The sequence below is a fragment of the Saccostrea echinata genome, unplaced genomic scaffold, assembly GCF_033153115.1.
Source record: "Saccostrea echinata isolate AGI-Se365-2 ecotype Australia unplaced genomic scaffold, CSIRO_AGI_Sech_v1 ptg000012l, whole genome shotgun sequence".
In the NCBI taxonomy this organism is placed as follows: domain Eukaryota; kingdom Metazoa; phylum Mollusca; class Bivalvia; order Ostreida; family Ostreidae; genus Saccostrea; species Saccostrea echinata.
Window position 1 is genome coordinate 7,592,852 of NW_026889761.1, and position 11,734 is coordinate 7,604,585.

General features: G+C 32.5%; 1 protein-coding gene across 1 annotated transcript; it reads left to right on the forward strand.

Annotated features, from left to right (window-relative positions):
* Positions 1–1,325: 1,325 nt before the first annotated feature.
* Positions 1,326–11,127, forward strand: LOC133185750 (toll-like receptor 4). The gene is made up of 3 exons (XM_061321049.1): positions 1,326–3,796; positions 10,578–10,816; positions 10,979–11,127. The coding sequence occupies exons 1-3, from the start codon at positions 1,326–1,328 to the stop codon at positions 11,125–11,127; spliced, it is 2,859 nt and encodes a 952-aa protein (XP_061177033.1).
* Positions 11,128–11,734: the final 607 nt, after the last annotated feature.

Here is an 11,734-nt window from a genome sequence, read left to right on the forward strand (position 1 = left end):
TCGTAAACACCGAGCACAGGTTTGTTCAGAGTCGAGTTTGAAATATAATGTGTATATTATATGTGTAAAGGTTGAGTGAAAATATCTTTGTTGAACAACCTTGTGCTCTATGTTTTCTAATTAAAAGTATTGCGATTTTGAATCTCTTCGCTGACTTCATTTACATGCGATTAACCTCTTTATGACCTGTTTAGAATCATAACAAGCCACGTGGATTTGTATCGTTACGGGTAAATGCCCCCAGTAAACGTGCTAGTTCTCAGTTGAAACGTACTCAGTTTTATATCGATCAGCATGGACTTGTTTGGTTCATCTTGTTATAGCTTTTATTGCCAAAGTTTTGTTAATAGAAAATTGTATTTGTAGTTGATTGTGAATCTTGAACATATTATTCGTCTTTGAAAAAAAATATCATACCAAGATCTTCTTTTTATAGTATCTAATCTAAATGTCTCCGCCCATTTCGATGTAATAGAGAAACCGTAGTCTGATCGGGGGAAAATGTTCCGGCATTTTTTAGTGTGATAGGTGTTAAAAATACGCTTGTATTTTTGGATATGTTTGATTATTCATTATAAATACGCAATGTTTTAATTAGAAATACTTCGTTATACACAATGAAAACAAACAAAATACCGTATGCTAATATTTAACCGGTAAACCAAGGGTGTAAAAAGGGACCACACTACTATACTTAAGTAGAATACTCCTTTCCTTCATTTAGTGTAAGAAAATAAGACGATTATCATTAAAAATGATAACTTCAAATTGTACAAAATTTAATCAATAATTTACACGATATTGTAAGGGGAGAGGAGAAACATGCGACGGACCAGATCAGGTTTTTTTTTTTGAAATGCTATGTTTTATTGGAATAGATAACGGTTTCTTCTTTTTTTTTAAGTGAACACTTCCCAAATTCATTGTATTGTCATTTCTAATGAATGCCAAACTTTATAAACATACATGTACATGTAAAATTAATTTGACACCTTTTATTTCGGGAATTTGTCACCAACTGCACTGGGCCTCACACTCGTTTTGTGTGTTCCCACAATTTGAACTCGTTTAGAGTATTAACGATTCACTTGATAATTATATTAAGGAAGTAAATAGAACAAACAATAAACATAATACAGGTCCATGTATTTCTGAAATTGTATACAACACCGTACTGACTAAACACTTATAGATCTTGATTTATATGTTTGATTAAAGTCCTCCTCTACTTCCTTCATGTTTCAATGCCTATTAAAGTCATGTAATATTCACACGATGATTTATTAACTGTAAACTATACTCGCACATATTCTTCTTTTTTGGAGATGGAAACCCTCACTGGAATTATTTTTATGTTATGTTTGAACGCTATAGACAAGGTAGTTGCTATTCATAAGCAAACAAAGTGTAGGTATACAGTGGAAACAGACGGACTAAGTGTGAACTGTTCTGGTCTCCAAATGCATTCCATTCCGGATTTTTGTAACAACAACACTCCGGAGGTCGATCTTACCATTCCCCCAAGTGAAATAGTAAATCTTGATTTGTCTAACAATGTTATTAATCGTATCGTGCAGGACCCGTTTCATTGCTTGTTCAACCTTCAAGTTTTGAATTTAAAAAACAACAAAATTAATTTTTCAAGTTTCAACGAAAGCTTGTTTTCGCCTTTGGTATCGTTGCGTCAACTGAATCTCAAGTACAATGGATTTGTAAATAGTATGGTGTTTGCAGAGTTGCTAAGCTTAGAAGTGCTCAGGATGGATGCTTCCAGTGAAAATGAGTTCGGAGACTCTTTCGCATTTTTGAAGTCATTGCATACACTTGATCTTTCTGGAAGAACAGGAAAGTGTGACTTAAGACACATTAAAAATACAACATTTGAGAATTTGTTATATTTGAAGGTTCTAGACCTTTCTTCGTGTATGATCAAATATATCGACAAGGGCACTTTTAGCTTGTTTCAAAATCTGACGGAATTATATCTATCCTATAATCAAGAACTAGGTTTTCAAGTATTACAAAACATAACATTTAATCTGAAATACACCAAAATTGAAAGACTACATTTGGACAACATTCGGTGTTTCATGGGACCGGGAACAACCCTTTGCCGAGAGCACCTGTCAGAACTCACACAGACCTCTCTTGAAGATTTAAACTTGGCCGGAAATAGACTGGAATGGATGGAAATGGGTGTTCTGAAAGGCTTACCGAAAACCCTGGAGAAACTTTCATTAGCATATAACAGACTTTCAACAGGGATGTATTCATTTGAGTACAGTTTACTCACTAGTTTGAAAGAAATAGATCTTAGCCACCAGTTAAATCCGCCTAGCATCATATCTAAGATATTTCAATCCTGCAACGAAAATCAAGACAAGCTTATTTGTTCTACGGAATATGTTTCAAATTCATTTTTAAAAAGTGAAAGATTCGAAAAGAACTCAGGTTTGATAATTTCATTTATTTTCCCACCTAAACTTGAGGTACTGCATTGGGAATCAAGTCGCTTATATGGAAGTTTATTGCGGTTTGGAATAAAGGCAAAGTCTTTGAGATCCATCTACATGCAGAACAATATTTGGTACAAATGGATTGGTCCTCTTTATGGATTTGAAAACGTCACAACAGTAGATTTTTCGATGAACTTTTGCAACAACATATCTACAGAATTTTTGACGTACTTCTCTAATATCAGAATCTTAAACATGTCAGGGAACTATCTTGGCAAAAGTTTATCTCTCGATTACTCAGGACAGACATTTAAAAATCAGTTATATTTGGAAGTATTAGATTTATCAATCAATAGTATTGATAATCTGCATAGCGATATATTTGCGAACGCTTCAAACATAAATATTCTGATAATAAGTGGAAACAGATTATACAAGTGGGATGTCAAAATCGACCATATGTGGAACTTAACCTTTCTGGATCTTTCCGATAATCGTCTGACAAGCTTTGAATCAACAGCCATACAACATCTTGAGTATCTGTTCAATAAAGGAAATCAAAATATAACAGTAGACTTGGCAAACAACCGGCTTTCCTGCACTTGCAAAAACATCAATTTTTTATTATGGTTGACATCATATAAGTCCCATTTTAAAGACATTGATAACTACACATGCTTGGAAGATTCATCTCCCCTTCAGCAATCTCTAGATATGTTGATTAAAAATTGTAAATCTTATCTAATATGGTACATCGTTGGCTCCATTTCTTGCACTTTATTAATCAGCTTAACAACTAGCTATCTAATTTATAGCAACCGATGGAAAATACGGTACCTAAAATATATTGCCAATAAAAAACTTCGTGGATATCATCGACTTCAGTCATGCTGCAGTGGCGATTTCGAATTTGATGCTTATGTTTCATATGCTATTAAAGATTTATCTTTTGTGAAAAACGAAATGATCCCCAACATTGAAGAGCAGTCCGATATAAGACTAGCAATAATGCAGAGGGATATGGAACCATGTGGGGACCACGCCACAAATATAATGGACTATATCAGCCGAAGTAAGCGAACTCTGTGTGTGGTCTCCAAAGACTATCTAGTGTCTGACTGGCAGGACTACGAGTTAAACATGGCCAGAATGGAAGGCATCAGTTCAAGGAAGACGTTGAAGTTTGTGTATTTAATCCTTATGCCAGATGTTTGTCAGTCTAAGTATCCAAGGAAAGCACGTGACTTCATCAAGAAAGGTTGTTTCATAGAGTACCCGGATGATCCCCTTGGGAATAGGGTATTTTGGGAATCTTTGAGAAAAGAAATACAAAAAGACATGTTGCTTACCTCTGTCATTTAGATTACATCATTAAAATTCCAGCTTTTTATGTAAATGTATTTTTATGGAATTCAATTAAAGATAAATCATTAAATTCATTAAAAATGGTTAAAAAATGGATAGGAATTGATTACAATAGATATGAAATATTAGCTTTTTGTAAAGAAAAAAAAATTAGAATGCAGTCTATCACAAATGAGGAGAAATAAAATAGTTGAAGAAACTGTAGAAAGTCAATAAAGAAAGAAATTAAGGATAATTGAAAATAAACAAATGCTGTAGCACAATAATTACATTATTACAGCCATATTTTAACAATGATTTAGAATTTTCACAAATACACGAAGTTCATTACTCCTATCCTTTCAATAACGATTTGTCAAGATTGCTTACTTATCACTTGATAAATACAGGATTTTTAAGCTCAATATTCCCCAGAACCATATTTCTAAAAGATTTTATGCATGTCTACTAGAAACATGTATTGAAAATACGGCGTGCCTTAGGAAAAGAAAACTATTAGATGAAGGCTTTTTATATCCCAAGGAGTGTTTTTCAGACTTACAAGAAAAAAGATGCTAAGATTTGAAGTATGTTCCCTAATCACAAAAAGGCAACTGTTATGACTAAGAGAAATGTAATTTTATTAAAAATTGCAAATTGCAATCGTTTCTGCTCTCTAAAAAAAACTCCCCAACAAATGCTAAAATTAATTTTTGCATATTAATATTCATATAGAATACAACGTCCAGATGAAAACAAGTAGGTCTTTATCGGATTCTTTTAATGTTGAAGGTAACAAATAAAAAAAAGATCTAAAACATCTAATTAAAATCCAAGGATTGGGCATTACTAAATTTCAAGTAGGAAGCAAGAAACACTAATAAGTACATGTCACTAAAGCTAGATTGCACTAGATGTTGATTCAGAAAATTTAAGTTTTCTAGGAACATAAAACCACATTAGCTCTTCCACCTCATTTTTTAATATAGCAAATACATTTTGAATTGCCTTGAAAAAAATTCATTACATTGCATTTTTATTTTTCTAAACCATTTTAAGTCAGACTGGATGCATACAATTTGAAACAAACAAGTATGAAATGATCTTTTTTCAAAATCTACGAAAATTCACATGTACAATCATGTCAATTTCAGCAATTGCAGACAAGCGCTTGAGGGAGTAATTTCCAAAAATATTCATAGTGTACCATGTAAAGAATGAATCTTCATAACACTGCTCTCTCGTCCCTTTTAAAAAGCAGAATTTTACCTTTTCAAATCAGAAAATTGTTATATTATAGCTAATGTCTTCAAGCATAGCCTGTATTGATATTCATAATAAGCTTATAACAATGTATAAAATGCACAATAATTTAGTACCATATACAAAATTTAGTACCTGACACAAGAGGCAATATTTCAGGATATACTACTAGGAATTCCTTAAACTATTCTTTGCCAAAATACAGATTAGAATTATTGAATAAATTTATTCCTGATACTTTCAGAAAGTGGAATTCCTTTTGTCTTAAAGCAAGGGAGACAACTTCTATTAAAATTTTTAAGAACTGTCTGCACAACAATATTGTAAAACCTCAGAAATATTTTTTATACGGAAAAAAGTTTTTGAACATAATTCATACAAGATTAAGACACCATTGTATTTTAATCTCTGACTTATATCCATGTAACTTAATAACTAGTCCAAATTGTTCATGTGGACTACTTGAGGATGCATACCATCTGTCTTTTGCTTGTAAAAATTATGCAAATGCAAGGAGTTCCTAAATGAATAAGCTACTGTCATTTAATAATTTATATGTTTAATATAGATGTACATTTAATGACATGGGGTGATGATTCTCTTACTATTGAACAAAATGCTGAACTTTTTAAGATTATTCAGACTTTTCTAAATGAATGTGGTCGTTTTTCAAAAAAAAAAAAAAAAAAAAAAAAAAAAATAAATAAATAAAAACCTTAATTTTTTACCATAGTAAATCTATATTTGCATGTACATTTAAAGATCTTATTTTCCTTCTATTACTATGTATATGAAGTAGACAATATATATACATGTATTTTATTTTGGCAATTTTACAAAATGTTGTATTAGGAGAAGACTATTTAAGTTTTTGAACTTGTGTCTAATCCTTTTGACTCTTTGTCAATAAAATATATTCAATTCATTCATAAAAAAAGATTTTTTGGGAGACTTTCAATATATACATTATATCAATTAAACAAAATTGTATATTTCATTGTGAAATCCCGGCTTCACCATTACGGCTATGTAGGTCATTGTACTATTAGAATGAGAAGGCTGAGCGTCTATCAAGCGTGCGAATAGTATGAATATACCAGCGTGTGTTCGAGGTGTACTATGTTTTATGATTAACTGACACTTAAAACCCCTCTTTTTTCGTGCTAGAGACCGACAAAATATAACTATACATTTTTAATTTGTCAGGCTTGTGTTTTTTCTGCTTAACTTACATGTACGAGCTATATTTGAAATGATTTACAAGAAATTCGTTAAATTATTTATACATTAAATACACAGTGGAACCTGTAAACAGAACGAATAACGCAGGATCGTTCCTCTAATGTTCTTAAATTCTTTTTAAGGAATAATGATTTTTTTTCTTATTCATAGATAATAATGGTGATGAAGTCACAAATGAAGATACAAAAAATGATACAAAAAATGACTGTTTAATAGAGAGAAAGAAATGATTTTTTAAAACTCAGTTTTGTTATAGATTGAAAACGTACGAAAGTTAACAAAATATAAATTTGTTTAGAAAATCATATTTATTTAGTATATTCTAAAAACTTTGTTTTGTTCAGAAAATCTTTTAGGACTTTGATTGTTCCAAGTGTGGACTAAATAAGTTATTAACGATTTCTGAGAAAAAATTGCATATAATAATAAGAAGAAGAAGAAAGAAAAGATAAATTTTAAAATCCTAACATATACTAGTAATATAAAAGACGTTAATGCGCGCACTAGTATACTTAATATTTTATCTAATCAGAAATCAGATCAGAATCGATCCTTAAGCTGGAGATTAAAAAATGCAAACTTAACCGTGACATAGAAAATGACACAGTGGTTCAACCCATCACCGATCGGTCTGAATTTGTTCAGTAAAAAGACTTGTTCTTAGGTTTTTTTCACTGAATTCAAATAATAATCGATTCTTCAAACATTTTTATGAAGTGTTTTTTTAAAAAATATATTATTCAATAGGCTCTTCGTTTTATTTGGCTTAAATGGGCAAACTGTTTTGTTCCAACATTATATAGCGATTTTAATCTGTCCAAAAATATTACTTTTATTCACATCGTATGAATGAATTGAAAATGACATACGTAATGACAGTAAACTTTATTTCAATTAATTATATCTAATAGTTAAATTATTTCTGTGACAATCATGTACAAAACCCCCAAATTTTTGACACGTCAAACTTTCCATGCCCTCAGTAATTTGCGTCTGAGCATGATTAATTTCGGTCATACATTCTTATTGTCCGATCCAGTATCCAGTCCAATCTAATTAAAATTAGATGTTCCGAATCCGCTATCGCTTCTCAAACTTCAATCTAATTAAAATTAGATGTTCCGAATCCGCTATCGCTTCTCAATTCATAATCGAAAGGTCTCTCTGACGTGACCCCGAATGGGATGTTGTTAGATGTTTGAGAAGCGATAGCGGATTCGGAACATCTAATTTTAATTAGATTGTATCCAGTCCAACTCAAGGAACGGTCTCTATGTAACAATATACAACATTCACTGTTGAAAGTGGATCGTTTGGTAATTATAAAAATACCCGCATCTTTAATTAAATATGAATTCTATTGGCTATCATAGAAACATAATAAAGAGGCACAAGTATATACTACACAAAACTTGTGACACCATAACTACGCTATAAAGATGTGAAATGGACCCAAATGACATCATGCAACCTCTGCATGAAAATACATGTACAAATATATACATGTATTATACACTTGAAACTGATTAAATTAAACAGTGTCTCACAAATCATTAGGCATCTTTTTAAAGAAATATATGTATATATTCCTCTGATGTTTTTTATCAGTTGTTAGACCATTGCTTTACACAATTTTAACTACGGACTACTCCGTTCACCTGATCAATACGGAGGGCTCACGCGGGTGAGACCGATTGACAGGGGAAGCTTATTCCTCTGAGGCATCTGATCCCACCTTTAGATCTTTTGTTTTCAAGGGATCCTGTTTTTGCCCTGTTCAAGAATTGTACAGGATTTCTGAGATTCATCACTGTTTGCTATCATCAACTTTTTCCCTACAATATAGCAAGTCCCTAACAACTCCAAGAAACTCTAAAGTTTTCACATGTGTCATTTATTTTTGTCATCTATCACTTTATTGGTACTTATTTGTTGATTTCTTTCAACGAAAGATTAATAAGTTATAATTGATATTTAAAGATCCTGTCTTTCATCAAATGTATTTAATTTGAGAATAAAAAGCAAGTCGATGGTTTTCTTAATTTGTTTGGATCATCAAAACCATTTGTTTCCGTCTCTAAACTAATCCCATTTGATTTCTCATCATCATAATTAATTTCAACTGAGTCTATAACGCCATTAAATGCTGATTTGTCGTTGTAATATTGCTATACAAAACTAGTGACAGTGTTCTGGAGTTAAAGCTGTATGATTCCTTTATGATATTTTATTAATTCTAGTGTCATGGCGCAAGACTTCATGTCCGAGAAGCACATTGTGGTTTTTTGTGTATTGATCGTATACATAAACTTTGAAGGAGGGGCAATTTTTATTTATAATACAGCGACAAATTTAAGATGTACATATTGTTTCGAAAATGAATTTGTGAAGGTTGATTGTTCTCACCGTGGATTACAAGTCATACCTAAATTATGTGAAAATGGTAATGCTTCAAATAACATGACAGCCGAAATAATACACATAGAACCAAGTAAAATAGTGGAATTGGACCTCTCAGGAAATAACATCACCAATTTCAGTCAAAAACCATTCCATCGTCTGGCTAACTTGCGGCTTCTTAATTTGGAAAGGAATCACATTAAGCTTTCAAATTCAAATTATTTTGAGAGCTTATTTTCATCCTTGGTGTCGTTGCGTCAGTTGAATTTAAAGAACAACTCAGATGAGGGGTGTATTAATGATACAGTTTTTGCAGAATTGAGAGAACTAGAAGTTCTTCGCATTGATTCTCCCAGAGGAACAATTTTTGGAAAACAATTTTCCCAGTTAAGGAAGTTGCATACTTTGGATCTTTCTGGAATAAAAGGGTTCTGCTACATAAAGCATATTGGAAAATCAACCTTTCAATACTTTAAGTTTCTGCAAGTTTTAGATCTTTCTGCGTGTATGATTAAATACATTGAACATGGGACTTTTGGAATTCTTGAAAATTTGGTAGAACTGTACCTATCGCATAACAAAGAACTAGGTTTTGAAAGTTTACGAAATGTAACATTTAATCTAGAGAATACCAAAATAAAAAAAACTTCATTTGGACAATATAAGATGTTACATGGGACCTGGGACTCGTCTACGTCAGAATCATCTGGCATATCTCTCGAACACTTATTTAGAAGATTTAAGTTTGGCAGGAAATCGAGGTGTATTAAGTGGCCTCCCTCAAAGTCTCCATAAATTGTCTTTAGCAAATAATAGGTTATCATTAGGAATGTACTCATTCGAATATAGCTTGCTAACAGAGTTGAAGGAACTGAATATGAGTTTGCAATTAAAGTAACGAAGTTTAATTGAAAAACTATTTCAGAATTGTTACGAAAATGATGACACGATTTTCTGCTCCTCTCCAAGAAAAGAGCAGGAATTAACCACATTTTCTTTGGGCCAAAATCATGTAGATACAAATAAGGACGAAAATCAGAAAAGACCTCGATCAGTCATATCTTTCTTTTTACCCCCAAAACTTGAGGTACTGGACTGGTCATCAAGCCGTTTGTTTGGAAATCTAGGCGAATTCAGGTTAAACGGATCCTCCCTTAGAAAGATTCATTTTCAGAACAATATTTGGTATCAGTGGACTGGGCCAATTTACGGTCTTGAATCCATTAAAGAAATTGATTTGTCTCAAAACTTTTGCTATAACATTTCTACAGATTTTCTATCTCACTTCTCTCATGTTAAATCATTAAAATTTAGAGGCAATAGCCTTGCAAAAAGTTTATCTTTGGATTCTCAAGGTTTGATATTCAGAAAGCAACACGATCTTAAGTTTTTAGATCTATCAAACAATGGAATTGAACATCTGCCAGCCCAGATATTCAAAAATGTCAGCAATATTATAAACTTATCACTTGAGGGAAACCGCCTTTATAAATGGGATGTAAAGATTGATCATTTTAGAAATCTATCATTTCTAGATCTTTCAGATAATCGCCTAGCTAAACTAAGTTCCGCTGATATGGCAAATCTTTATACCCTATTCGAGACTGGAAATCTGACTGTGGATTTAACAAACAATCGTCTTTCATGCACTTGTGAAAACATTGACTTTCTAAATTGGATCGTTACATTTTCTTCCCACTTCAAAGATTTCTACAGCTATATGTGCTTGGATGACTTACTACGTGTTCAAAATCTTCAGGAATATGTTGGCATATTGAATGAAAATTGCAAATCGTACATAATCTGGTACGTTTGTGGTTCGACTGGGTGTACTTTGGCGTTAACTATTATTATATGTTACTTGATTTATAGAAACCGTTGGAGAATACGTTACATACGGTACATGGCAAGCAAAAAGCTAAGAGGGTATCGTCCACTAAGATCAAGTTCTAGTGGAGGAGATTTCGAATATGATGCTTACATTTCGTACTCCGTTAAAGATTTAGCATTTGTTAAGAACGAACTGATACCCAACCTTGAAGGAAAGTGTGAAAATAGTATCAGACTGGCAATACTACACAGAGACATGGTACCATGCGGCGATCACGCAAGTAATATAATGGATTACATAAGTAGAAGTAAAAGAACAATTTGTGTTGTCTCCAGGAATTTTCTGGAATCTGACTGGTAGGACTACGAGTTAAATATGGCCAGGATGGAAGGAGTTCAAGCGAGAAAAACATTAAATTTTGTGTTTTTAATTCTGATGCCAGATGTATGCAAGTCAAAATACCCACAGAAAGCTCGTGATTTCATTAAAAAGGGATATTATATTGAATACCCTGAAGGTACTCCTGGACAGTCGGTGTTTTGGGAAAGACTTGGAAAAGTGATAAAGAAAGATTTGCAATCTACAATTTAAATGGACAAATTTTTCACAGTATTTCTATCGTGTAATCAGTTTATTAATTATTGTATATGGAAATATTACTTAACTATAATTGATATGTTCTTGAATTTTGAACTCTCCAATTATTCCTGATTACACACCAAAGTTCAATATCTTAAACGTAGTGAAACATTGAGTACATAAGTATCAACTCGACCTATATTGCTATTGATTATTTGATTGATTGTAAATTGTTGTCTCATTCGAAAATTTTTCACTCATATAGAGAAGTTACCATATTCCGGTGAAGGGCTTCAAATTTAGACCTCGACAATCAGGGCTATTGAGCAGTGAGAGATCTTTATCGTGCCAACGCCTACTATGACACGGGACCTGGGATTTTAAGGTCTCACCCAAAAGACCCGTGATTTCACTTCTAGTGCCGGTGTAAGGTTGAATTTTGACCCGGGTTAAAAATTGACCCGGGGGGTCATTTTTCAACGTTGAATAATGAGACCAAAGGTGTTGAATTTAGACCCTAGTCCGTTGAAAAGTGAGCCGGGTCGTGGAATTTTGATCATGAAACCGGTTCTAAATTCAACAGCATAAAAACACATATTTATGAACTGATATTCACAAC

Bases quoted from the DNA above. Each gene is read 5' to 3' on its own strand.
- LOC133185750 (XM_061321049.1), top strand. From the start codon at position 1,326: ATGGAAACCCTCACTGGAATTATTTTTATGTTATGTTTGAACGCTATA. The intron at 3,797-10,577 runs GTTGCTTACCTC...CTTGATTTATAG, and splicing joins AAAGAAATACAAAAAGACAT to AAACCGTTGGAGAATACGTT. The intron at 10,817-10,978 runs GTAATATAATGG...TTCTGATGCCAG, and splicing joins ACCATGCGGCGATCACGCAA to ATGTATGCAAGTCAAAATAC.